The sequence below is a fragment of the Oncorhynchus tshawytscha genome, linkage group LG04 (assembly GCF_018296145.1).
Source record: "Oncorhynchus tshawytscha isolate Ot180627B linkage group LG04, Otsh_v2.0, whole genome shotgun sequence".
NCBI classification, from domain to species: domain Eukaryota; kingdom Metazoa; phylum Chordata; class Actinopteri; order Salmoniformes; family Salmonidae; genus Oncorhynchus; species Oncorhynchus tshawytscha.
Window position 1 is genome coordinate 946,345 of NC_056432.1, and position 27,995 is coordinate 974,339.

Consider the following 27,995-nt stretch of genomic DNA (forward strand, 5'->3'; position numbering starts at 1 on the left):
AGCCAGCTAAATTTACATGAATGTTAGATGTTTTTCGACCTGTCCCCAAATTAATATAGTTGGTTCAAAGTTGGTTTTGATATTTCAACCTCCATGTCCTGATCGTGTCTGGTGTGGATGGACAAAATCAACACGCGTGTGATGGCGCACCTTGTCAGCATGTTAGAATATTTTTTAGGACATAGGCCCACTGACACACCCGCCTGTGATGCACACACCATAACTTGAGGGGTTCTCATTAATTACCAAAAATGTGCTATACCTGGGCAATAACTCACCAGCAATTATTTGCAAAACATTTGCAAACGTGGCCCGCTTTGATCTCAAAAACGCCTTTGAGGCTGCAATGTAATCTGATCAGCCATTCAGGAATGGACCTCACCTACTCTGTAAATATTATCCACAACATGTATTGTTCCCTTACATTATACACATCAGGTATGCAAACAACCAGCATAGACAACAAGCTAGCTAACATGACTACCTAGCTAACCAGCTACATCACAACACCAACTACTGACATGGTGACACAGAATTAGCTGACCAGAGGTGTTCATCTGACTCTAGGACGTAACCTAGCCACCTATAGCCTCTAGGAGGTAACCTAGCCACCTATAGCCTCTAGGAGGTGACCTAGCCACCTATAGCCTCTAGGAGGTAACCTAGCCACCTAGCCACCTATAGCCTCAAATCAAATAGCCTCAAATTTTATTTGTCATAGCCTCTAGGTAGCCACCTACCTAGGAGGTAACCTAGCCACCTATGTAACCTAGCCACCTAGCCTCAGATGTTAATAGCCTCTAGGAGGTAACCTAGCCACCTATAGCCTCTAGGAGGTAACCTAGCCACCTGTAGCCTTCTAGCCACCTATAGTTAACCCGAGCCACCAAGCCTCTGTAACCTAGCCACCTAATAGCCTCGAGCAGGTAACCTAGCCACCTAAGCCTCTAAAAAAACCTACTGTCATACAGGAGGTAACCTAGCCACCTAAGGGGATAAAGAATATGTACATCTAGGGGGATATAGAATGAGTGATGGTAACAGAGCCACCTATAGGCAAGATACAGTAGATGATATCAGACTCTAGTAACCTGCCACCTACAGGAGGGGGTAACCTAGCCACCTACAGACTCTAGCCTAGCCACCTAGGGGGTAACCTAGCCACCTAGACTCTAGCCTAGCCACCTACAGAGGAGGTAACCTAGCCACCTACAGACTCTAGCCTAGCCACCTAGGGGGTAACCTAGCCACCTACAGACTCTAGGGGGGTAACCTAGCCACCTACAGACTCTAGGGGGTAACCTAGCCACCTACAGACTCTAGCCACCTACAGAGGTAACCTAGCCACCTATAGACTCTAGCCACCTACAGAGGGGGTAACCTAGCCACCTACAGACTCTAGGGGGGTAACTCTAGGGGGTAACCTAGCCACCTAGACAGACTAGCCACCTAGGGGGTAACCTAGCCACCTACAGACTCTAGGGGGGGTAACCTAGCCACCTATAGACTCTAGGGGGTAACCTAGCCACCTACAGACTCTAGGGGGGTAACCTAGCCCCCTGTAGACTCTAGACTCTAGGGGGGGTAACCTAGCCACCTGTAGACTCTAGGGGGTAACCTAGCCACCTATAGACTCTAACCTAGCCACCTACAGACTCTAGGGGGGGTAACCTAGCCACCTGTAGACTCTAGGGGGGTAACCTAGCCACCTACAGACTCTAGACTCTAGGGGTAACCTAGCCACCTATAGACTCTAGGGGGGGTAGACTCCTAGCCACCTACAGATAGACTAGCCACCTAGGGGGTAACCTAGCCACCTATAGACTCTACCTAGGGGGTAACCTAGCTCTAGGGGTAACCTAGCCATAGACTCTAGGGGGTAACCTAGCCACCTACAGACTCTAGGGGTAACCTAGCCACCTATAGACTCTAACCTAGCCACCTACAGACAGACTCTAGGGGGTAACCTAGCCACCTACAGACTCTAGGGGGTAACCTAGCCACCTACAGACTCTAGGGGGTAACCTAGCCACCTACAGACTCTACCACCTGTAGACTCTAGGGGTAACCTAGCCACCTACAGACTCTAGGGGGTAACCTAGCCACCTACAGACTCTAGGGGGGGTAGACTCTAAGCCACCTACAGACTCTAGGGGGTAACTAGCCACCTAGGGGGTAACCTAGCCACCTATAGACTCTAGGGGGTAACCTAGCCACCTAGACTCTAGACTCTAGGGGGTAACCTAGCCACCACCTATAGACTCTCTAGCCACCTATAGACTCTAGGGGGGGGGTAACCTAGCCACCTGTAGACTCTAGGGGGGGTAACTCTAGGGGTAAGCCACCTATAGACTCTAGGGGGTAACCTAGCCACCTATAGACTCTAACCTAGCCACCTACAGACTCTAGGGGTAACCTAGCCACCTATAGACTCTAGCCACCTACAGACTCTAGGGGTAACCTAGCCACCTGTAGACTCTAGGGGGTAACCTAGCCACCTACAGACTCTAACCTAGCCACCTACAGGGGGTAACCTAGCCACCTACAGACTCTAGGGGGTAACCTAGCCACCTACAGACAGACTAGCCACCTAGGGGGTAACCTAGCCACCTACAGACTCTAGGGGTAACCTAGCCACCTACAGACTAGCCACCTAGGGGTAACCTAGCCACCTATAGACTCTAGGGGTAACCTACAGACTCTAGGGGTAACCTAGCCACCTACAGACTCTAGGGGGTAACCTAGCCACCTACAGACTCAGACTCTAGACTCTAGGGGGTAAAGCCACCTATAGACTCTAGGGGGTAACCTAGCCACCTACAGACTCTAGGGGGTAACCTAGCCACCTACAGACTCTAGGGGGTAACCTAGCCACCTACAGACTCTAACTATAGACCCAAATTATTACATTTATTGAAACTCACTTTTCGTTTTGTTGGACATTCTTTCGATATTGAACTCATATTGAACAGGAGTGGGAGATGACAGTCCAGTCTTTGCAAATCGGATGTTGGCCGAACTGAGCGCCTCTTTAAAATAAATGACCGACGTCGGAGAGAAAGACTCATCCGGGGTGCCAGCAACATGTCCGTTTTTAGCTTGAATATGTTCTCTGTCAGAGTCCCCCGTGGCGTCCAAACTTTGTGAAAGTTGTGGATCCTGAAAAGGGTACGATGATATCAGCCTCCCCTCGGCCATCTTCACTTCAAACTCATATGACTCGTTTCCAAAATAAAGCAGTGCAAAAGCAATATTGTAGCAAACTACTAGCGCATGACGGATATACACTTCGTTCGTTCACTTCTTTCTTACACGAAAGATTTAATAGATCATTTATTTTTCTGCAACCTGCTGTTTTTCTGTATAGTTCTGCAGTCCAGTCTCCACAAAACCCGTATCTAATGAACTTCAAAGAATCGCAGTGCAGGCTATGACGTACACAAAACGTGACGCATAGCTGTCGTAAAGAAACCTTCTCATTGTCGAAACATTTTACACCAATGAAATGCATTAAAACACAACTTTATTACGAGGGTTTTTGTGTTTATGAAATTTTTTAAAACTATTTAAAAAAGGGGGCCTGTATAATGCAGAGAATATATACATATAAATTGCATATATGAGCCGATCAGAGTACACAGTAGACAGGATACTTATTTATGTAATAACATGACTTATATTATATAATTCAATTAAAAACTTGCGTTATTCATTTCAAAATTTCAATCCAATTTGATGCAGCTGAGATTGTTTTTCATAGTTTGATATTTTAGCGCCCTCTGCTGACAAGCAGCACTCAATAGGCCTTCATGGTTGCTTTTACACCATTATTTTTTTATTTTTTTATTTTTCCTTTATTTTACTAGGCAAGTCAGTTAAGAACAAATTCTTATTTTCAATGATGGCCTAGGAACAGTGGGTTAACTGCCTGTTCAGGGGCAGAACGACAGATTTGTACCTTGTCAGCTCGGGGATTTGAAGTTGCAACCTTTCAGTTACTAGTCCAACGCTCTAACCACTAGGCTACCCTGCCGCCCCATAAGTTTACATGGGCAGCCCAAATCTGATATTTTTTTCACAAATTGTTCTTTTAAACAATCAGATCAGCTTTGAAAAAAAGCGCTGCTGTGAAAAGCGCTGCTGTGATTGGTCGAAAGACCAATTAGTAGAAAAAACATCAGAATTGGGCTGCCTGTGGAAATGCAGCCATGAGTCCCAAGGTCTCGTCTATAGGGGAGAATCTCAATTAGTTTTGCTCGACTCCTCACGTCCTCCTCCGTTGTGGAAACAAATGTGCTTGTATGAAATGAGACTCACATTAGGTAAATTACGTTGACATGGGTGGAATTCGCCTACTAACGAATTGACACTCTTCACCCATTCGACCACTTTCATGACTTATGGGGCGAACAGAAGACAATCAACAAATGGACATGCACTCAACACATCACTCACAGGAAGGACCTCAGCCACCTGTTCTCCCAGTACCACTCAACACATCACTCACAGGAAGGACCTCAGCCACCTGTTCTCCCAGTACCACTCAACACATCACTCACAGGAAGGACCTCAGCCACCTGTTCTCCCAGTACCACTCAACACATCACTCACAGGAAGGACCTCAGCCACCTGTTCTCCCAGTACCACTCAACACATCACTCACAGGAAGGACCTCAGCCACCTGTTCTCCCAGTACCACTCAACACATCACTCACAGGAAGGACCTCAGCCACCTGTTCTCCCAGTACCACTCAACACATCACTCACAGGAAGGACCTCAGCCACCTGTTCTCCCAGTACCACTCAACACATCACTCACAGGAAGCACCTCAGCCACCTGTTCTCCCAGTACCACTCAACACATCACTCACAGGAAGGACCTCAGCCACCTGTTCTCCCAGTACCACTCAACACATCACTCACAGGAAGCACCTCAGCCACCTGTTCTCCCAGTACCACTCAACACATCACTCACAGGAAGCACCTCAGCCACCTGTTCTCCCAGTACCACTCAACACATCACTCACAGGAAGCACCTCAGCCACCTGTTCTCCCAGTACCACTCAACACATCACTCACAGGAAGCACCTCAGCCACCTGTTCTCCCAGTACCACTCAACACATCACTCACAGGAAGGACCTCAGCCACCTGTTCTCCCAGTACCACTCAACACATCACTCACAGGAAGGACCTCAGCCACCTGTTCTCCCAGTACCACTCAACACATCACTCACAGGAAGGACCTCAGCCACCTGTTCTCCCAGTACCACTCAACACATCACTCACAGGAAGCACCTCAGCCACCTGTTCTCCCAGTACCACATCACTCACAGGAAGCACCTCAGCCACCTGAACCACGGCCTGTTCTCCCAGTACCATCAGAAGGCAGAGGCAGTACAGGTAAATCGAAGCTTGGACCCGAGAGGCTGAAAAATAGCTTCTATCTCCAGGCCATTAGACTGTTAAATAGTCACCACTATCCAGCCTGTACCCAGTAACTTGCCCTGAACTTTAGACACTGTTACTAGCCGGCTACCACACGGTACTCTACCCTGCACCTTAGAGGCTGCTGCCCTATATACATAATCATTAAACACTGGTCACTTTAATCATGTTTACATACTGTTTTACCCACTTCATATGTATATAGTGTATTCTAGTCAGGGCTCATCCTATATAACTACTGCTGTAAACACCTTTCTTTCAATATACTGTCTATACTATCTGTACACACCATACTATATACAGTTGAAGTTAACATACACTTAGGTTGGAGTCATTAACTCGTTTTTCAACCACTCCATACATTTCTTGTTAACAAGCTATAGTTTTGGCAAGTCGGTTAGGACATCTACTTTGTGCATGACGCAAGTGATTTTTCCAACAATTGTTTAAAGGCAGATTATTTCACTTATAATTCACTGTATCACAATTCCAGTGGGTCAGAAGTTTACATACACTAAGTTGACTGTGCCTGTAAACAGCTTGGAAAATTCCAGAAAATGATGTCATGGCTTTAGAAGCTTCTGATAGGCTAATTGGCATAATTTGAGTCAATTGGAGGTGTACCTGTGGATGTCTTTCAAGGCCTACCTTCAAACTCAGTGCCTCTTTGCTTGACATCATGGGGAAATCAAAAGAAATAAGCCAAGACCTCGGAAAAAAAATTGTAGACTTCCACAAGTCTGGTTCATCCTTGGGAGCCATTTCCAAACACCTGAAGGTACCACGCTCATCTGTACAAACAATAGCGAGCAAGTATAAACACCATGGGACCACGCAGCCGTCATACCGCTCAGGACGTAGATGCGTTCTGTCTCCTAGAGATTAATGTACTTTGGTGTGAAAAGTGCAAATCAATCCCAGAACAACAACAAAGGACCTTGTGAAGATATGGAGGAAACAGGTAAAAGTATCTATATCCACAGTGAAATGAGTCCTATATCGACATAACCTGAAAGGCCGCTCAGCAAGGAAGAAGCCACTGATCCGAAACCACCGTAAAAAAGCCAGACTACGGTTTGCAACTGCATATGGGGACAAAGATCGTACATTGTGGAGAAATGTCCTCTGGTCTGATGAAACAAAAATAGAACTGTTTGGCCATAATGACCATTGTACAAACAACCACAATACCTGTGACTTTGACCACATCCATTCTTCTACCTTTATGTTTGTTTTCCAATTTAGTTGCAGACAGCACAAAATGCACAAAATACCACATTTTCTCTGTGACCACTATACTATTCAGACAACCATAGACCCTGCCTATGTCTTAAGTACTGGTAGACAAACATAGACCTGTCCTAGGTACTGGTAGATCTGAGACCCTTCCCAGGTCCTAGATAGTGGTAGATCTGAGAGAATAATAAGCATTATTAACTTCCACCTTGTATATTTGAGGGCAAGGTGGGGCAACATCCGTGTTTCTTATACCTGTCCAATCCTCTCAGATCTACACAAGTAGGCCACCTTGGAGCTGTTTCTGGACAGGGTCATTCATCTATTGATGGGTTGAAGTGGAAATAGTTTTTCTTCTGAGATCTGTAAGAAAAAAGATCAATGCCCAATCAAAATCAAATGTTATTTGTCACATGTTTAGCAGATGTTATTGCAGGTGTAACGAAATGCTTGTGTTCCTAGCTCCGACAGTGCAGTAATATCTAACAATTTCACAACAATACACACACATCTAAGTAAAGGAATGATGAATTTAGAAAATATAAATATTTGGACGAGCAATGTCGGAGCGCCATATATTAAAATACAGTAGAATATTGTATGGCGGGGTAAACAGGCAGTGGCTTGGGTGGTTGTTGTCCTTGATGATCTTTTTGGCCTTCCTGTGACATCGGGTGCTGTAGGTGTCCTGGAGGGCAGGTAGTTTGCCCCTGGGGATGAGTTGGACAGTTGCCGTACCAGACGGTGATATAGTCCGACAGGATGCTCTCAATTGTGCGTCTGTAAAAGTTTGTGAGGGTTTTAGGTGCCAAGACAAATTTCTTAAACCTCCTGAGGTTGAAGAAGCGCTGTTGCGCCTTCTTCACCACACTGTTTGTGTGGGTGGACCATTTCAGTTTGTCCGTGATGTGTACACAGAGGAATTTTAAGCTTTCCACCTTCTCCACTGCGGTCCGGTTGATGTAGATAGGGGGGTGCACCCTCTGCTGTTTCCTGAAGTCCACGATCAGCTCCTTTGTTTTGTTGACGTTGAGTGAGAGGTTATTTTTCTGGTACCGCACTCCAGGAACTGCCAACTGCCTCAATCTGAAGATCAGAGATTAACCCCTCATAATGATTCAATAATCTCAGATTATCATCATGATAATCCACAATAATACATACTCAGATTATCATCATGATAATCCACAATAATACATACTCATTATGGACAACAGTGGTTGTAGGCAATTCATGTCAATCTATAATTTGCAGTCATGCAATAAATATAGACCTGCATGTAAGAATATCTGATATTATCCTAAAGGGTTGTGCCTAGTAATCTTCATCCTCATGGGCCTAATCTGTAGACAAAGGTCATTTGTGTTATAATGAGTTTGATTTATCCGGGTGATGTTAAAGATCTTCTCACAGCGAGGTTGTCGATCTTGTCTTGCCTCCTTGATCACATGACGCACTCCGTTATTTCCTGCAGCAGCCTCGGCTCAGCTCTGTGTATTCATTACGTCTTGCAACGGAAACCGTTTACCGCGTGTAAGAAGCAAACAGAGCAAACGGAAGGAAACGGGGAGGGGCCTACCTGAATGTGTCAAATAGAAGCCCTCGTTTTCGTTGCAAAACGTTTTACGTTGGGAGTAAACGCTTTCTGTTGCAAAAGGTTTTGCAACAGACCAAAAATTTCGCAACAGAATCGGCGTAAATGAATACACCCATGCTCTTGCAGTAGCTAGCAGACTGCAGTCAGTGGAATCAGGCTTTGTACACGTTATAGCGCCGAGGAGCGGACAAATTACTTTTCTTACTCTCTTTCGCCGTTACTGAGGACTTCATAAAGTCTCACTGTGTTGTATAACGTTATTACAGAGGTGACTTTTCGTATTTTCCCTTTCTTTTTGGCTGTGGAGAACGTGTTAAAAATACAGCTAGTTTTCACAATGGCGACAGCAGCAGTATCTGCCAGTGCTGGCAGCGGCCCCAACCCCGGATCTGGCGCTGAGTTAGTCCGAGGACAGGCCTTCGATGTCGGCCCTCGCTACCACAATCTCTCCTATATTGGCGAGGGCGCCTATGGAATGGTGTGGTAAGAAATATTTCCGTAGCATACCATAAAGGCAGACATGTAGCCTCTCATCGTTACTGACGTTCATAAACCAGGGTTGGTTACTTTGTAGACTGTCTAGAATTATCTGCCTAACTCATATCTTTACTGACACATTGTAACGTGGAATCTCTGGTTTTGATACATTTGTTGCTGTGTTGATATTGTGCCTTTAGTCCAGTGAGTGAAGGGTCTTGTTACTTCTAGTCCAGTGAGTGAAGGCTCTGGTTACATCTAGTCCAGTGAGTGAAGGGTCTTGTTACTTCTAGTCCAGTGAGTGAAGGCTCTGGTTACATCTAGTCCAGTGAGTGAAGGCTCTTGTTACTTCTAGTCCAGTGAGTGAAGGGTCTTGTTACTTCTAGTCCAGTGAGTGAAGGCTCTTGTTACTTCTAGTCCAGTGAGTGAAGGCTCTGGTTACATCTAGTCCAGTGAGTGAAGGCTCTTGTTACTTCTAGTCCAGTGAGTGAAGGCTCTTGTTACTTCTAGTCCAGTGAGTGAAGGCTCTGGTTACATCTAGTCCAGTGAGTGAAGGCTCTTGTTACTTCTAGTCCAGTGAGTGAAGGCTCTTGTTACTTCTCCTCCAGTGAGTGAAGGCTCTTGTTACTTCTAGTCCAGTGAGTGAAGGCTCTTATTACTTCTCCTCCAGTGAGTGAAGGCTCTTGTTACTTCTAGTCCAGTGAGTGAAGGCTCTTGTTACTTCTAGTCCAGTGAGTGAAGGCTCTTGTTACTTCTAGTCCAGTGAGTGAAGGCTCTTGTTACTTCTCCTCCAGTGAGTGAAGGCTCTTGTTACTTCTAGTCCAGTGAGTGAAGGCTCTTGTTACTTCTCCTCCAGTGAGTGAAGGCTCTTGTTACTTCTAGTCCAGTGAGTGAAGGCTCTTGTTACTTCTAGTCCAGTGAGTGAAGGCTCTTGTTACTTCTCGTCCAGTGAGTGAAGGCTCTTGTTACTTCTCCTCCAGTGAGTGAAGGCTCTTGTTACTTCTAGTCCAGTGAGTGAAGGCTCTTGTTACTTCTAGTCCAGTGAGTGAAGGCTCTTATTACTTCTCCTCCAGTGAGTGAAGGCTCTTGTTACTTCTAGTCCAGTGAGTGAAGGCTCTTGTTACTTCTCCTCCAGTGAGTGAAGGCTCGTGTTACTTCTCCTCCAGTGAGTGAAGGCTCGTGTTACTTCTAGTCCAGTGAGTGAAGGCTCTTGTTACTTCTAGTCCAGTGAGTGAAGGCTCTTGTTACTTCTCCTCCAGTGAGTGAAGGCTCTTATTACTTCTCGTCCAGTGAGTGAAGGCTCTTGTTACGTCTAGTCCAGTGAGTGAAGGCTCTTGTTACTTCTCCTCCAGTGAGTGAAGGCTCTTGTTACTTCTAGTCCAGTGAGTGAAGGCTCTTGTTACTTCTCGTCCAGTGAGTGAAGGCTCTTGTTACTTCTAGTCCAGTGAGTGAAGGCTCTTGTTACTTGTTGATCTTGGGTCAACTAGGCTTTGCCAACTCTAACGCCGATACATTTCGTATTCCATTAATTAAGTGTTTCAGCACTATTTCGGCGCATATGACAAATTTTGGATTTTAATGTCACACAGTTTTTAAAAATAAATATAGCCTATCATTTTGACTCGACAATTAATGTATCTTTAATTTTATAAACTTTTCATTAAACCAACATGTCGGCGATGTCCATCACTGAGTGATTTATCAAAAATAACCACAGCTCAAGCTGATACTAGCTGTCTGCCTCTTAAGAAAATAAATACTCAATGCCTGCATGCTTCTTTTAAAACCTGAAATCAAATGTCCTAATCTGTCAGCAGGCCTTAAACTAGTTCTCAAGAAAACTCTAAACATTTTTTCAGAGTTGCTGGTTTCGGTAAAACACATACAACTGCAGAATTCAGTCGTTCACGTTGTTTTGTAGATGGTGATCAGGGTGCTGATGCGAGAAGGCGTTTGTATAGGGGCAGTGTATGAGCCAGTGTAATGCTTGATCTGAAAGTGTGGAGCCCTAATGGAGGGTGTGACGCGACCATTCAGCTCTGTACCTTCTTCTTCGATCGGATGCCAACCGCCGTTAAACCCCATGTTAATGGTGTATTACCACCACCAGCTACTAGTTCTCTCTCCTCCACTAGACTAGTTGTAAACCTCAGTAGTGTTATGAAAGTTGTTATTCATTAACTTTTCATAAACAGTAGTGACACTGTAATATAGTACCTGGTTTGTAACATCACATCTAGAATTTAAATAGAATCTCTCTCTCAATAGCAGTCTACATGTGTCATCTACTGTAAATAGAATCTCTCTCTCTCAATAGCAGTCTACATGTGGCATCTACTGTAAATAGAATCTCTCTCACTCAATTGCAGTCTACATGTGTCATCTACTGTAAATAGAATCTCACTCGAGTAGAGGTCGACCGATTTAATTGGAATTACCAATTTAATTAGGGCCGATTTCAAGTTTTCATAACAATCGGAAATCGGTATTTTTGGGCGCCGATTTCCGATTTACTTTATTTTTTAAAATTATTATTATTAAATTTTTATTTTTTATATATCTTTATTTAACTAGGCAAGTCAGTTAAGAACACATTCTTATTTTCAATGATGGCCTAGGAACTGTGGGTTAACTGCTTTGTTCAGGGGCAGAACGAGAGATTTTCACCTTGTCAGATCAGGGGATCCAATCTTGCAACCGCACAGTTAACTAGTCCAACGCTCTAACCATTGCACTCCACAAGTAGCCTGCCTGTTACGCGAATGCAGTAGAAGCCAAGGTAAATTGCTAGCTAGCATTAAACTTATCTTATAAAAAAACAATCAATCATAATCACATGTTATAACTACTAATCCAGGTTAGCAGGCAATATTAACCAGGTGAAATTGTGTCACTTCTCTTGCGTTCATTGCACGTAGAGTCGGGGTATATGCAACAGTTTGCGCTGCCTGGCTCATTGCGAACTAATTTGCCAGAATTTTACGTAATTATGACATACATTGAAGGTTGTGCAATGTAACAGGAATATTTAGACTTAGTGATGCCACCCACATTTAGATTTGGAGTAGTTATTCCCCTTGTGCTGCAAGGCCGCGGCTTCAAATCAAATCACATTTTATTTGTCACATACACATGGTTAGCAGATGTTAGTGCGAGAGTAGCGAAATGCTTGTGCTTCTAGTTCCGACAATGCAGTAATAACCAACAAGTAATCTAGCTAACAATTCCAAAACTACTGTCTTATTCACAGTGTAAGGGGATAAAGAATATGTACATAAGGATATATGAATGAGTGATGGTACAGAGCAGCATAGGCAAGATACAGGAGATGGTATTGAGTACACTATATACATATGAGATGAGTATGTAAACAAAGTGGCATAGTTAAAGTGGCTAGTGATACTGTATTACATAAGGATGCAGTAGATGATATAGAGTACAGTATATACGTATACATATGAGATGAATAATGTAGGGTATGTAAACATTATATTAGGTAGCATTGTTTAAAGTGGCTAGTGATGTATTTTACATCAATTCCCATCAATTCCCATTATTAAAGTGGCTGGAGTTGAGTCAGTGTGTTGGCAGCAGCCACTCAATGTTAGTGGTGGCTGTTTAACAGTCTGATGGCCTTGAGATAGAAGCTGTTTTTCAGTCTCTCGGTCCCAGCTTTGATGCACCTGTACTGACCTCGCCTTCTGGATGATAGCGGGGTGAACAGGCAGTGGCTCGGGTGGTTGTTGTCCTTGATGATCTTTATGGCCTTCCTGTAACATCGGGTGGTGTAGGTGTCCTGGAGGGCAGGTAGTTTGCCCCCGGTGATGCGTTGTGCAGACCTCACTACCCTCTGGAGAGCCTTACGGTTGTGGGCAGAGCAGTTGCCGTACCAGGCGGTGATACAGCCTGACAGGATGCTCTCGATTGTGCATCTGTAGAAGTTTGTGAGTGCTTTTGGTGACAAGCCGAATTTCTTCAGCCTCCTGAGGTTGAAGAGGCGCTGCTGCACTTTCTTCACGATGCTGTCTGTGTGGGTGGACCAATTCAGTTTGTCTGTGATGTGTATGCCGAGGAACTTAACTTACTACCCTCTCCACTACTGTTCCATTGATGTGGATAGGGGGGTGTCCACATCGATGGAACAGTAGTGGAGAGGGTAGTAAGGCTTTTTTAGGCTTTTGTTGAGCGATGGGTAACGATGCTTCGAGTGTGGCTGTTGTCGATGTGTTCCTGGTTCGAGCCCAGGTAGGGGCGAGGAGGGGGACGGAAGCTATACTGTTACACTGGCAATACTAAAGTGCCTATAAGAATATCCAATAGTCAAAGGTATATGAAATACAAATGGTATAGAGAGAAATAGTCCTATAAATACTATATTAACTACAACCTAAAACCTCTTACTTTGGAATATTGAAGTCTCATGTTAAAAGGAACCACCAACTTTCATATGTTCTGAGCAAGGAACTGAAACGTTACCTTTTTTACATGGCACATTTTTACATGGCACATAAATGACACATATTAATTTATTCTCCAACACTTTGTTTTTGCATAATTTAAACCAAATTGAACGTGTTTCATTATTTATTTGAGGCTAAATAAATAAATAAAAACCGTCAGATTAATCGGTATCGGCTGTTTTGGTCCTCCAATAATCGGTATCGGCGTTGAAAAATCATAATCGGTCGACCTCTAGTCGAGAGCAGTCTACATATGTCATCTACTGTAAATAGAATCTCTCACTCAATAGCAGTCTACATGTGTCATCTACTGTAAATAGAATCTCACTCAATAGTCGAGAATCTCAATAGCAGTCTACATATGTCATCTACTGTAAATAGAGCAGTCTACATATGTCATCTACTGTAAATAGAATCTCTCACTCAATAGCAGTCTACATGTGTCATCTACTGTAAATAGAATCTCACTCAATAGCAGTCTACATGTGTCATCTACTGTAAATAGAATCTCTCACTCAATAGCAGTCTACATGTGTCATCTACTGTAAATAGAATCTCACTCAATAGCAGTCTACATGTGTCATCTACTGTAAATAGAATCTCACTCAATAGCAGTCTACATGTGTCATCTACTGTAAATAGAATCTCTCACTCAATAGCAGTCTACATCATACACTGCAAGTCCCACCAAGATTGTTAGTGTGTAGTCACTTGCAGTCTGTCTCTCTCACACACACACGCAAACACAACCACAAAGTGTGTGTTTTAGCTCATTGAGAAATAGTGGGAGGTGTCAGCAAATGGAGTCTCAGGTACCGTGAGGAGGTCCTTCTGTTCTTCTAGTCTCAGGTACCGTGAGGAGGTCCATCTGTTCTTCTAGTCTCAGGTACCGTGAGGAGGTCCATCTGTTCTTCTAGTCTCAGGTACCGTGAGGAGGCCCATCTGTTCTTCTAGTCTCAGGTACCGTGAGGAGGCCCATCTGTTCTTCTTGTCTCAGGTACCGTGAGGAGGTCCATCTGTTCTTCTAGTCTCAGGTACCGTGAGGAGTTCCATCTGTTCTTCTAGTCTCAGGTACCGTGAGGAGGCCCATCTGTTCTTCTAGTCTCAGGTACTGTGAGGAGGCCCATCTGTTCTTCTAGTCTCAGGTACCGTGTGGAGGTCCATCTGTTCATCTAGTCTCAGGTACCGTGAGGAGGCCCATCTGTTCTAGTCGTCTCAGGTACCGTGGAGGAGGCCCATCTGTTTTTCTAGTCTCAGGTACTGTGAGGAGGCCCATCTGTTTTTCTAGTCTCAGGTACTGTGAGGAGGCCCATCTCTTCTTCTAGTCTCAGGTACCGTGTGGAGGCCCATCTGTTCTCGTCTCAGGTACCGTGAGGAGGCCCATCTGTTCTAGTCTCAGGTACCGTGAGGAGGCCCATCTGTTCTAGTCTCAGGTACCGTGAGGAGGTCCATCTGTTCTTCTAGTCTCAGGTACCGTGAGGAGGTCCATCTGTTTTTCTAGTCTCAGGTACTGTGAGGAGGCCCATCTGTTCTAGTCTCAGGTACTGTGAGGTCCATCTGTTCTAGTCTCAGGTACCGTGAGGAGGTCCATCTGTTCTAGTCTCAGGTACCGTGAGGAGGCCCATCTGTTCTAGTCTCAGGTACCGTGAGGAGGCCCATCTGTTCTTGTCTCAGGTACCGTGAGGAAGTCCATCTTTTCTTCTAGTCTCAGGTACCGTGAGGAGGCCCATCTGTTCTTCTAGTCTCAGGTACCGTGAGGAGGCCCATCTGTTCTTCTAGTCTCAGGTACCGTGAGGAGGCCCATCTGTTCTTCTAGTCTCAGGTACCGTGAGTAGGCCCATCTGTTCTTCTAGTCTCAGGTACCTTGAGGAGGCCCATCTGTTCTTCTAGTCTCAGGTACCGTGAGCAGGCCCATCTGTTCTTCTAGTCTCTTGTACCGTGAGGAGGCCCATCTGTTCTTCTAGTCTCAGGTACCGTGAGGAGGCCCATCTGTTCTTCTAGTCTCAGGTACCGTGAGGAGGCTCATCTGTTCTTCTAGTCTCAGGTACTGTGAGGAGGCCCATCTGTTCTTCTAGTCTCAGGTACCGTGAGGAGGCCCATCTGTTCTTCTAGTCTCAGGTACCTTGAGGAGGTCCATCTGTTCTTCTAGTCTCAGGTACCGTGAGGAGGCCCATCTGTTCTTCTAGTCTCAGGTACCGTGAGGAGGTCCATCTGTTCTTCTAGTCTCAGGTACCGTGAGGAGGCCCATCTGTTCTTCTAGTCTCAGGTACCTTGAGTAGGCCCATCTGTTCTTCTAGTCTCAGGTACCTTGAGGAGGCCCATCTGTTCTTCTAGTCTCAGGTACCGTGAGGAGGTCCATCTGTTCTAGTCTCAGGTACCGCGAGGAGGCCCATCTGTTCTTCTAGTCTCAGGTACCGTGAGGAGGTCCATCTGTTCTAGTCTCAGGTACCGTGAGGAGGCCCATCTGTTCTTCTAGTCTCAGGTACCGTGAGGAGGTCCATCTGTTCTTCTAGTCTCAGGTACCGTGAGGAGGTCCATCTGTTCTTCTAGTCTCAGGTACCGTGAGGAGGCCCATCTGTTCTAGTCTCAGGTACCGCGAGGAGGCCCATCTGTTCTAGTCTCAGGTACCGCGAGGAGGCCCATCTGTTCTAGTCTCAGGTACCGCGAGGAGGCCCATCTGTTCTAGTCTCAGGTACCGCGAGGAGGTCCATCTGTTCTAGTCTCAGGTACCGTGAGGAGGTCCATCTGTTCTAGTCTCAGGTACCGTGAGGAGGCCCATCTGTTCTTCTAGTCTCAGGTACCTTGAGTAGGCCCATCTGTTCTTCTAGTCTCAGGTACCTTGAGGAGGCCCATCTGTTCTTCTTGTTTCTGTTACAAGGGAGGGAAGGGTAGAGATTGAATTGAGAGAAGGGATATAAACAGAAGGGAGGGAGAAAGAGGGTTTGTAATGAAGAAAGAGATGGGTAGAGAGAGCGAGAGAGAGAAGGGTAGGGAGAAGGAGAGAGAGAAGGGTAGGGAGAGGGAGAGAGAGAAGGGTAGGGAGAGGGAGAGAGAGAAGGGTAGGGAGAGGGAGAGAGAGAAGGGTAGGGAGAGGGAGAGAGAGAAGGGTAGGGAGAGGAGAGAGAGAAGGGTAGGGAGAGGGAGAGAGAGAAGGGTAGGGAGAGGGAGAGAGAGAAGGGTAGGGAGGAGAGAGAGAGAGAGAAGGGTAGGGAGAGGGAGAGAGAGAAGGGTAGGGAGAGGGAGAGAGAGAAGGGTAGGGAGAGGGTGAGAGAGAAGGGTAGGGAGAGGGTGAGAGAGAAGGGTATGGAGAGGGTGAGAGAGAAGGGTAGAGAGGGGAGAGAGAAGGCTAGGGAGAGGGAGAGAGAGAAGGCTAGGGAGAGGGAGAGAGAGAAGGCTAGGGAGAGGGAGAGAGAGAAGGCTAGGGAGAGGGAGAGAGAGAAGGCTAGGGAGAGGGAGAGGGAGAGAGAAGGCTAGGGAGAGGGAGAGGGAGAGAGAAGGCTAGGGAGAGGGAGAGAGAAGGCTAGGGAGAGGGAGAGAGAAGGCTAGGGAGAGGAGAGAAGGGGAGAGGGAGAGGGAGAGAGAAGTCTAGGGAGAGGGAGAGGGAGAGAGAAGGGTAGGGAGAGGGAGAGGGAGAGAGAAGGGTAGGGAGAGGGAGAGAGAAGGAGAGGGAGAGAGAAGGGTAGGGAGAGGGAGAGAGAAGGAGAGGGAGAGAGAAGGGAGGGAGAGAGAGGGAGAGGGGAGAGAGAGGGAGAGGGAGAGGGAGGGAGAGGGAGAGAGAAGGGTAGGGAGAGGGAGAGGGAGAGAGAAGGGTAGGGAGAGGGAGAGAGAAGGGTAGGGAGAGGGAGAGAGAAGGGTAGGGAGAGGGAGAGAGAAGGGTAGGAGAGGGAGAGAGAAGGGTAGGGAGAGGGAGAGAGAAGGGTAGGGAGAGGGAGAGAGAAGGAGAGGGAGAGGGAGAGAGAAGGGTAGGGAGAGGGAGAGAGAGGGGTAGGGAGAGAGAAGGGTAGGGAGGGAGAGAGAAGGGTAGGGGAGGGAGGGAGGGAGGGAGGGAGAGAGAAGGGTAGGGAGAGGGAGGGAGAGAGAGAGAGAGAGAAGGGTAGGGAGAGGGAGGGAGAGAGAGAGAGAGAAGGGAGGGAGGGAGGGAGGGAGAGAGAGAGAAGGGTAGGGAGAGGGAGGGAGAGAGAAGGGGAGGGAGAGAGAGAGAGAAGGGTAGGGAGAGGGAGGGAGAGAGAAGGGAGGGAGAGGGAGAGAAGGGTAGGAGAGAGGGAGGAGAGAAGGGTAGGGAGAGGGAGGGAGAGAGAGAAGGGTAGGGAGAGGGAGGGAGAGAGAGAAGGGTAGGGAGAGGGAGGGAGAGAGAGAAGGGTAGGGAGAGGGAGGGAGAGAGAGAAGGGTAGGGAGAGGGAGAGGAAGAGAGAGAAGGGTAGGGAGAGGGAGAGAGAGAGAAGGGTAGGGAGAGGGAGAGAGAGAGAAGGGTAGGGAGAGAGAGAGAGAGAAGGGTAGGGAGATAGAGAGAGAGAAGGGTAGGGGAGGGGAGAGAGAGAGAAGGGGGAGAGAGAGAAGGGTAGGGAGGGGGAGAGAGAAGGGTAGGGGTAGAAGGGAGGGGGAGAGAGAAGGGTAGGGAGAGGGAGGGAGAGAGAAGGGTAGGGAGAGGGAGGGAGAGAGAGAAGGGTAGGGAGAGGGAGGGAGAGAGAGAAGGGTAGGGAGAGGTAGGGAGAGGGAGGGAGAGAGAGAAGGAGAGGGAGGGAGAGAGAGGGAAGGGTAGGGAGAGGGAGAGAAGGGTAGGGAGAGGAGGGAGGGAGAGGGAGAATGGTAGAGAGAGAGAGAAGGGTAGAGAGGGAGGGAGATGGGTAGAGAGAGGGAGAGAGAAGGGTAGAGAGGGAGGGAGAGGGGGAGAGAGGGAGGGAGATGGGTAGAGAGAGAGGGAGGGAGATGGGGAGAGAGAGAGAGGGAGAAGGGTAGAGAGAGGGAGGGAGAAGGGTAGAGAGAGAGAGCGAGGGAGAAGGGTAGAGAGAGAGAGCGAGGGGAGAAGGGTAGAGAGAGAGAGCGAGGGAGAAGGGTAGAGAGAGAGAGCGAGGGAGAAGGGTAGAGAGAGAGAGAGCGAGGGAGAAGGGTAGAGAGAGAGAGCGAGGGAGAAGGGTAGAGAGAGAGCGAGGGAGAAGGGTAGAGAGAGAGAGCGAGGGAGAAGGGTAGAGAGAGAGAGCGAGGGAGAAGGGTAGAGAGAGAGAGCGAGGGAGAAGGGTAGAGAGAGAGAGCGAGGGAGAAGGGTAGAGAGAGAGAGCGAGGGAGAAGGGTAGAGAGAGAGAGCGAGGGAGAAGGGTAGAGAGAGAGAGCGAGGGAGAAGGGTAGAGAGAGAGAGCGAGGGAGAAGGGTAGAGAGAGAGAGCGAGGGAGAAGGGTAGAGAGAGAGAGCGAGGGAGAAGGGTAGAGAGAGAGCGAGGGAGAAGGGTAGAGAGAGAGAGAGAGAAGGGTAGAGCGAGGGAGAAGGGTAGAGGAGAGAGGGGGAGAAGGGTAGAGAGAGAGGGGGAGAAGGGTAGAGGGGGAGAAGGGTAGAGAGAGAGGGGGAGAAGGGTAGAGAGAGAGGGAGAAGGGTAGAGAGAAGGGTAGAGAGGGGTAGAGAGAGGGAGAAGGGTAGAGAGAGGGAGAAGGGTAGGGAGAAGGGTAGAGAGGGGAGAAGGGTAGAGAGGTAGAGAGAGGGAGAAGGGTAGAGAGAGGGAGAAGGGTAGAGAGGGAGAAGGGTAGAGAGGGAGAAGGGTAGAGAGGGAGAAGGGTAGAGAGGGAGAAGGGTAGAGAGGGAGAAGGGTAGAGAGGGAGAAGGGTAGAGAGAGGGAGGGAGAAGGGTAGAGAGAGGGGGGAGAAGGGTAGAGAGGGGGAGAAGGGTAGAGAGGGGGGAGAAGGGTAGAGAGAGGGGGAGAAGGGTAGAGAGAGGGGGAGAAGGGTAGAGAGAGGGGGAGAAGGGTAGAGAGAGGGGGAGAAGGGTAGAGAGAGGGGGAGAAGGGTAGAGAGAGGGGGAGAAGGGTAGAGGGGGAGAAGGGTAGAGAGGGAGAAGGGTAGAGAGAGAAGGGTAGAGAGAGAGGGAGAAGGGTAGAGAGAGAGGGGGAGAAGGGTAGAGGGAGGGAGAAGGGTAGAAAGAGAGGGAGAAGGGTAGAGAGGGAGAAGGGTAGAGAGAGAGGGAGAAGGGTAGAGAGAGAGGGAGAAGGGTAGAGAGAGAGGGAGAAGGGTAGAGAGAGAGGGAGAAGGGTAGAGAGGGAGAAGGGTAGAGAGGGAGAAGGGTAGAGAGAGAGGGATAGGGAGAAGGGTAGAGAGAGAGGGAGAAGGGTAGAGAGAGAGAGGGGGAGAAGGGTAGAGAGAGAGGGAGAAGGGTAGAGAGGGAGAAGGGTAGAGAGGGAGAAGGGTAGAGAGGGAGAAGGGTAGAGAGGGAGAAGGGTAGAGAGAGAGGGAGAAGGGTAGAGAGAGAGAAGGGTAGAGAGAGAGGGAGAAGGGTAGAGAGAGAGGGAGAAGGGTAGAGAGGGAGAAGGGTAGAGAGGGAGAAGGGTAGAGAGGGAGAAGGGTAGAGAGGGAGAAGGGTAGAGAGAGAGGGAGAAGGGTAGAGAGAGAGGGAGAAGGGTAGAGAGAGAGGGAGAAGGGTGGAGAGAGAGGGAGAGGGAGAAGGGTAGAGAGAGAGAGGGAGAGGGAGAGGGAGAAGGGTAGAGAGAGGGAGAGGGAGAGGGAGAAGGGTAGAGAGAGAGAGAGAGGGAGAAGGGTAGAGAGAGAGGGAGAAGGGTAGAGAGAGAGGGAGAAGGAGAGAGGGAGAGGGATAAGGGTAGAGAGAGAGGGAGAGGGATAAGGAGAGAGGGAGAGGGATAAGGGTAGAGAGAGAGGGAGAGGGATAAGGGTAGAGAGAGAGGGAGAGGGAGAAGGGTAGAGGGAGAGGGAGAAGGGTAGAGAGAGAGAAAGAGAGGGAGAAGGGTAGGGAGGGAGAAGGGTAGAGGGAGGGAGAAGGGTAGAAAGAGAGGGAGAAGGGTAGAAAGAGAGGGAGAAGGGTAGAGAGAGAGGGAGAGGGGGAGAGAGGGAGAAGGGTAGAGAGAGAGGGAGAAGGGTAGAGAGAGAGGGAGAAGGGTAGAGAGAGAGGGAGAGGGATAAGGGTAGAGAGAGAGGGAGAGGGATAAGGGTAGAGAGAGGGAGAGGGAGAAGGGTAGAGAGAGAGAAAGAGAGGGAGAAGGGTAGAGAGGGAGAAGGGTAGAGAGGGAGAAGGGTAGAGAAGGAGAGAGGGAGAAGGGTAGAGAGGGAGAAGGGTAGAGAAGGAGAGAGGGAGAAGGGTAGAGAGGGAGAAGGGTAGAGAAGGAGAGAGGGATAAGGGTAGAGGGAGAGGGAGAAGGGTAGAGAGAGAGGGAGAGGGGTAGAGAGGGAGAGAGGGAGGTAGAGAGAGAGGGAGGGAGGTAGAGAGAGAGGGAGGGAGGTAGAGAGAGAGGGAGAAGGGAGAGAGGGAGAGGGAAAAGGGTAGAGGGAGAAGGAGAAGGAGAAGGGTAGAGGGAGAGGGAGAAGGGTAGAGAGAGAGGGAGAAGGGTAGAGAGAGAGGGAGAGGGATAAGGGTAGAGAGAGAGGGAGAGGGATAAGGGTAGAGAGAGAGGGAGAGGGAGAAGGGTAGAGGGAGAGGGAGAAGGGTAGAGAGAGAGAAAGAGAGGGAGAAGGGTAGGGAGGGAGAAGGGTAGAGGGAGGGAGAAGGGTAGAGGGAGGGAGAAGGGTAGAAAGAGAGGGAGAAGGGTAGAGAGGGAGAAGGGTAGAGAGAGAGGGAGAAGGGTAGAGAGAGAGGGAGAAGGGTAGAGAGAGAGGGAGAAGGGTAGAGAGAGAGGGAGAAGGGTAGAGGGAGAGGGATAAGGGTAGAGAGAGAGGGAGAGGGATAAGGGTAGAGAGAGAGGGAGAGGGAGAAGGGTAGAGAGAGAGAAAGAGAGGGAGAAGGGTAGAGAGGGAGAAGGGTAGAGAGGGAGAAGGGTAGAGAAGGAGAGAGGGAGAAGGGTAGAGAGGGAGAAGGGTAGAGAAGGAGAGAGGGAGAAGGGTAGAGAAGGAGAGAGGGAGAAGGGTAGAGAGGGAGAAGGGTAGAGAAGGAGAGAGGGATAAGGGTAGAGGGAGAGGGAGAAGGGTAGAGAGAGAGGGAGAGGGGTAGAGAGGGAGAGAGGGAGGGAGGTAGAGAGAGAGGGAGGGAGGGAGGTAGAGAGAGAGGGAGGGAGGTAGAGAGAGAGGGAGGGAGGTAGAGAGAGAGGGAGAAGGGGAGAGGGAGAAGGGTAGAGGGAGAGGGAGAAGGGTAGAGGGAGAGGGAGAAGGGTAGAGAAAGAGGGAGAGGGAGAAGGGTAGAGGAGAGGGAGAAGGGGAGAGGGAGAAGGGGAGAGGGAGAGGGAAAAGGGTAGAGGGAGAAGGGTAGAGGGAGAAGGGTAGAGGGAGAAGGGTAGAGGGAGAGGGGGAGAGGGAGAAGGGTAGAGGGAGAAGGGTAGAGGGAGAAGGGTAGAGAGAGAGGGAGAAGGTTAGAGAGAGAGAGTGAGAGGAGGGTAGAGAGGGAGAAGGGTAGAGGGAGAGAGTGAGAGAAGAGTAGAAACAGAGGGAGGTGAGAGAAGGGTAGAAACGGAGGGGTGCGTGGGCCCTGTCATGAAACATCCCCTGACTGTAGGTTTTAGTTGCATGCTTCCTTGAATTCCACCCTCCTGCAGGAACAAGTGAGACAGCCAGGGTTTAGGCTATGGCTGTGCCCTATGGCTCCTGGTCAAAAGGAGTGCACTACGTAGGGAAAGGTGTGTAATTCGGGATGCAAGCTACGTCTCAGTGGAGCCAGGCAGGCAGGGAGCAACATGACTGCACTTGGCACGCTCTCTGCATTTTCCAGCTTGCCCCTCCCAGCCTCCCTCCTGCACTGAGCAAACACACACCAACACTCCCTAACCCTAATCACCCACTCACCTTTCCCTGTGTGAACACAGGAGCACAGTCTTTTTCTGTACTACTCCTAAAAGTAGACTGCTGGTTTAGGCCGGTCTGTACAGAGTCTTCAGGAAGGATTCACACTGGTTTAGGCTGGTCTGTACAGAGTCTTCAGGAAGGATTCACACTGGTTTAGGCTGGTCTGTACAGACAGGAAGGATTCACACTGGTTTAGGCTGGTCTGTACAGACAGGAAGGATTCACACTGGTTTAGGCTGGTCTGTACAGAGTCTTCAGGAAGGATTCACACTGGTTTAGGATGGTCTGTACAGACAGGAAGGATTCACACTGGTTTAGGCTGGTCTGTACAGAGTCTTCAGGAAGGATTCACACTGGTTTAGGCTGGTCTGTACAGACAGGAAGGATTCACACTGGTTTAGGCCGGTCTGTACAGACAGGAAGGATTCACACTGGTTTAGGCCGGTCTGTACAGAGTCTTCAGGAAGGATTCACACTGGTTTAGGATGGCCTGCGCACAATACCCCATAATATCAAAGTTGAATTGTATTTTTTTATTTTTAGAAATGAATTACAAATGAAAAGCTGAAATGTCTTGGGTCAATCAGTATTAAACACCTTTGTTATGACACGCCTAAATATGTACAGGAGTAAAAATATGCTTCAGTCACAATTGTATGTGTGGGGTACACAGATGAGGTAGTCTTTCAACAATCATCAACACTATTACTGCACACAGAGTGAGTCCACTTTATCATGTGACTTGGTGTTGCTCAGTCGGGTGAGGGACATTATCCCCTTTGGAATCAGAGCTAACTGCCATTTCCTGCAATCTGGAGATTTAAGTGATATTTAAACACAGTGAAATATTAAAACATTTTTGTACATTATTTTTCATGGAATTATCCTAGTAATAAATAAAAGTAATTTCATTTTTTAGCCAATAAAAAGGAAAAATAATGTTCTGTTAAGGAAACATGGAAAATAGATTTCAGAGCTTTCTTTGGTCTCTTACCCGTACTGTCTGGGTCTCTGTTACCCGTACTGTCTGGGTCTCTGTTACCCGTACTGTCTGGGTCTCTGTTACCCGTACTGTCTGGGTCTCTGTTACCCGTACTGTCTGGGTCTCTGTTACCCGTACTGTCTGGGTCTCTGTTACCCGTACTGTCTGGGTCTCTGTTACCCGTACTGTCTGGGTCTCTGTTACCCGCACTGTCTGGGTCTCTGTTACCCGCACTGTCTGGGTCTCTGTTACCCGCACTGTCTGGGTCTCTGTTACCCGTACTGTCTGGGTCTCTGTTACCCGTACTGTCTGGGTCTCTGTTACCCATACTTCTGTTACCCGTACTTCTGTTACCCGTACTTCTGTTACCCGTACTGTCTGGGTCTCTGTTACCCATAATTCTGTTACCCGTACTGTCTGTTACCCGTACTGTCTAGCTGTCTGGGTCTCTGTTACCCGTACTGTCTCTGTTACTCGTACTGTCTCTGTTACCCGTACTGTCTGGGTCTCTGTTACACGTACTGTCTGGGTCTCTGTTACCCGTACTGTCTGGGTCTCTGTTACCCGTACTGTCTGGGTCTCTGTTACCCGTACTGTCTAGCTGTCTGGGTCTCTGTTACCCGTACTGTCTCTGTTACCCGTACTGTCTGGGTCTCTGTTACCCGTACTTCTGTTACCCGTACTGTCTGGGTCTCTGTTACCCGTACTTCTGTTACCCGTACTGTCTGGGTCTCTGTTACCCGTACTGGGTCTCTGTTACCCGTACTGTCTGGGTCTCTGTTACCCGTACTGTCTGGGTCTCTGTTACCCGTACTGTCTGGGTCTCTGTTACCCGTACTGTCTGGGTCTCTGTTACCCGTACTGTCTGGGTCTCTGTTACCCGTACTGTCTGGGTCTCTGTTACCCGTACTGTCTGGGTCTCTGTTACCCGTACTGTCTGGGTCTCTGTTACCCGTACTGTCTGGGTCTCTGTTACCCGTACTGTCTGGGTCTCTGTTACCCGTACTGTCTGGGTCTCTGTTACCCGTACTGTCTGGGTCTCTGTTACCCGTACTGTCTGGGTCTCTGTTACCCGTACTGTCTGGGTCTCTGTTACCCGTACTGTCTGGGTCTCTGTTACCCGTACTGTCTGGGTCTCTGTTACCCGTACTGTCTGGGTCTCTGTTACCCTGTCTACTCTGTTACCCGTACTTCTGTTACCCGTACTTCTGTTACCCGTACTTCTGTTACCCGTACTTCTGTTACCCGTACTTCTGTTACCCGTACTTCTGTTACCCGTACTCTGTTACCCGTACTGTCTGGGTCTCTGTTACCCGTACTGTCTGGGTCTCTGTTACCCGTACTGTCTGGGTCTCTGTTACCCGTACTGTCTGGGTCTCTGTTACCCGTACTGTCTGGGTCTCTGTTACCCGTACTGTCTGGGTCTCTGTTACCCGTACTGTCTGGGTGTCTGGGTCTCTGTTACCCGTACTGTCTGGGTCTCTGTCTAATAAACCAGGTTTCCATCCAACTGTTTTAGGTGAGTAAAGTACATGTCGGATAGAAGATGTCAGGCCTGATGGAAACAGATTTATTTTGGTGAACTAGAAACGTGACAGGCCTGATGGAAACAGATTTATTTTGGTGAACTAGAAACATGACAGGCCTGATGGAAACAGATTTATTTTGGTGAACTAGAAACGTGACAGGCCTGATGGAAACAGATTTATTTTGGTGAACTAGAAACGTGACAGGCCTGATGGAAACAGATTTATTTTGGTGAACTAGAAACGTGACAGGCCTGATGGAAACAGATTTATTTTGGTGAACTAGAAACGTGACAGGCCTGATGGAAACAGATTTATTTTGGTGAACTAGAAACGTGACAGGCCTGATGGAAACAGATTTATTTTGGTGAACTAGAAACGTGACAGGCCTGATGGAAACAGATTTATTTTGGTGAACTAGAAACGTGACAGGCCTGATGGAAACAGATTTATTTTGGTGAACTAGAAACGTGACAGGCCTGATGGAAACAGATTTATTTTGGTGAACTAGAAACGTTGGTGGAAGTAAGTAGGCTTGGAGTCACGCAGGGACATGTTTAGTCCTCACACTACTGTGACTGGTCAAACCATGCAGTTTATTAGGCTACAGGCGGAATAAGTTAGGACAGTTTATTAGGCTACAGGTGGAATAAGTTAGGACTGTTTATTAGGCTACAGGTGGAATAAGTTAGGATAGTTTATTAGGCTACAGGCGGAATAAGTTAGGATAGTTTATTAGGCTACAGGTGGAGTAAGTTAGGACTGTTTATTAGGCTACAGGTGGAATAAGTTAGGACAGTTTATTAGGCTACAGGTGGAATAAGTAGACTAGAGTGTGTGTGTTTGTCAGTAATAATGACCTCATGGTGCAGATACCTCTGTAGACAGCGGAGCACTGTGACTAGACTCTGGCTGTGTTTATATTTACATGGAGGGAGCACTGTGACTAGACTCTGGCTGTGTTTATATTTACATGGAGGGAGCACTGTGACTAGACTCTGGCTGTGTTTATATTTACATGGAGGGAGCACTGTGACTAGACTCTGGCTGTGTTTATATTTACATGGAGGGAGCACTGTGACTAGACTCTGGCTGTGTTTATATTTACATGGAGGGAGCACTGTGACTAGACTCTGGCTGTGTTTATATTTACATGGAGGGAGCACTGACTAGACTCTGGCTGTGTTTATATTTACATGGAGGGAGCACTGTGACTAGACTCTGGCTGTGTTTATATTTACATGGAGGGAGCACTGTGACTAGACTCTGGCTGTGTTTATATTTACATGGAGGGAGCACTGTGACTAGACTCTGGATGTGTTTATATTTACATGGAGGGAGCACTGTGACTAGACTCTGGCTGGATGTGTTTATATTTACATGGAGGGAGCACTGTGACTAGACTCTGGCTGTGTTTATATTTACATGGAGGGAGCACTGACTAGACTCTGGCTGTGTTTATATTTACATGGAGGGAGCACTGTGACTAGACTCTGGCTGTGTTTATATTTACATGGAGGGAGCACTGTGACTAGACTCTGGCTGTGTTTATATTTACATGGAGGGAGCACTGTGACTAGACTCTGGCTGTGTTTATATTTACATGGAGGGAGCACTGTGACTAGACTCTGGCTGTGTTTATATTTACATGGAGGGAGCACTGTGACTAGACTCTGGCTGTGTTTATATTTACATGGAGGGAGCACTGTGACTAGACTCTGGCTGGATGTGTTTATATTTACATGGAGGGAGCACTGTGACTAGACTCTGGCTGTGTGAATTTAAATCACACATGCTGAATTTAGCCCAAGTATCAGCTGATACCACGGCTCACTGGGACTAGATCCATGTCTCTTGTAGCGTTAGTTTGTTTATCTGGATCATATGGAATCATATGCACAGTTGTAATTTATACTAGAAATGCATGGCATTTTTGGGCTTGATGTTTTTCAGAGGTGTTGGCGATAGCTCTGAAAAATGTTTCCAAAGTGGGGCAGCCAATTCCACAAGGTGTCGCAGCGCCCCGCGTACATTCTTTGGGTAGAACCCAGGAGTGTGTGTTTGTCCGAGCGTGTTTGTACAAGTGTGTGTGTGTGTGTATGTGTCTGTCTGTCCTGCGATGACGTAAGGAGGCTGGAATGTACCCTAGATCCCTGGTGTGTTCCAGTGTGTGAGCTGTATCAGTGAGAGCTTCCTGTGGACAGCCAGCCACCTCTTCTCCCCTTCAATAACATGGCTTCATGTCAGTTGAGTTCATAAAGTCTCACTGGTCATCTCTGTCCTGGCTGGATGAGGCAGGTCTGGGATCCAGCCAATACAGTCCCAGTGAGTCAATACAAGGTATAAACTGTCCCTTAATCTGATAATAGAGTTTATGGATTAGCTGTTCAATGTCTCTGAATGAGATCATATTATCCCTGTAGTCAGGTCAGGACAAGAGGAAGTTGTTGTGGCTGACACCTCAACACCAACCAACCAGGGTGTAGTCACTAGAAACCAAACCGGGAGGGAGGGACCTACCTGAATTTGTCCAATAAGAATCTCTCGTTTTTGTTGCATAACATTTTACGTGGCAAAAAAAAGGTGGTAAGTCGTAGCTAACGATGTTAGAGGCGGAACCACGCTTGCGATGTTCAAGGCTGTGTGTTTTGACCTGTAGGACCCGTTGGTAGAGGTGTGTGTTTGACCTCTAACCCCTGACGACTGTAGTGATGAGTGTCAAAATGTTTCCCATCATGGCACCTATATTTCTGCTGTCCCTGTCAGACTGCCGTTACCATGACACCTCGTCTCTACGGCAACCAACCACTCTCCCACTGACATCTACAAACACGACAAACCCAACACTGTTGTCATTTTAAGAGAAGGGTTTAATGTGGGGCTTTAATCCAGCTGTAACTGCCAGTAGAGAAGGGTTTAATGTGGGGCTTTAATCCAGCTGTTACTGCCAGTAGAGAAGGGTTTAATGTGGGGCTTTAATCCAGCTGTAACTGCCAGTAGAGAAGGGTTTAATGTGGGGCTTTAATCCAGCTGTTACTGCCAGTAGAGAAGGGTTTAATGTGGGGCTTTAATCCAGCTGTAACTGCCAGTAGAGAAGGGTTTAATGTGGGGCTTTAATCCAGCTGTAACTGCTATTTATTTTATTTTATAAACAGGGTGATTTCAATCCTGAATGCTGATTGGCTGACATTCATGATTGACATTCATGGTATATCAGACTGTATACCACGGGTTTGACAAAATATTTATTTTAACTGCTCTAATTTCGTTGGTTGAGGCACCTCGGGGGTTTGTGATATATGGTCAATATACCACAGCTAAGGGCAGTGTCCAGGCCTTAGTTCTTAAGT

The 27,995-nt window shown here is 47.9% G+C and overlaps 1 protein-coding gene across 1 annotated transcript in view; it reads left to right on the forward strand.

Annotated features, from left to right (window-relative positions):
- The first annotated feature begins 8,329 nt into the window (after window positions 1–8,329).
- The window catches only part of LOC112237408 (mitogen-activated protein kinase 1), a 133,226-nt gene continuing 113,560 nt past the window's right edge, over window positions 8,330–27,995 (forward strand). The window contains exon 1 of the mRNA XM_042320208.1: window positions 8,330–8,762. Coding sequence (XP_042176142.1) covers window positions 8,617–8,762 — 146 coding nt within the window. The 5' untranslated portion in view covers window positions 8,330–8,616. The remainder of the gene's footprint in view (window positions 8,763–27,995) is intronic.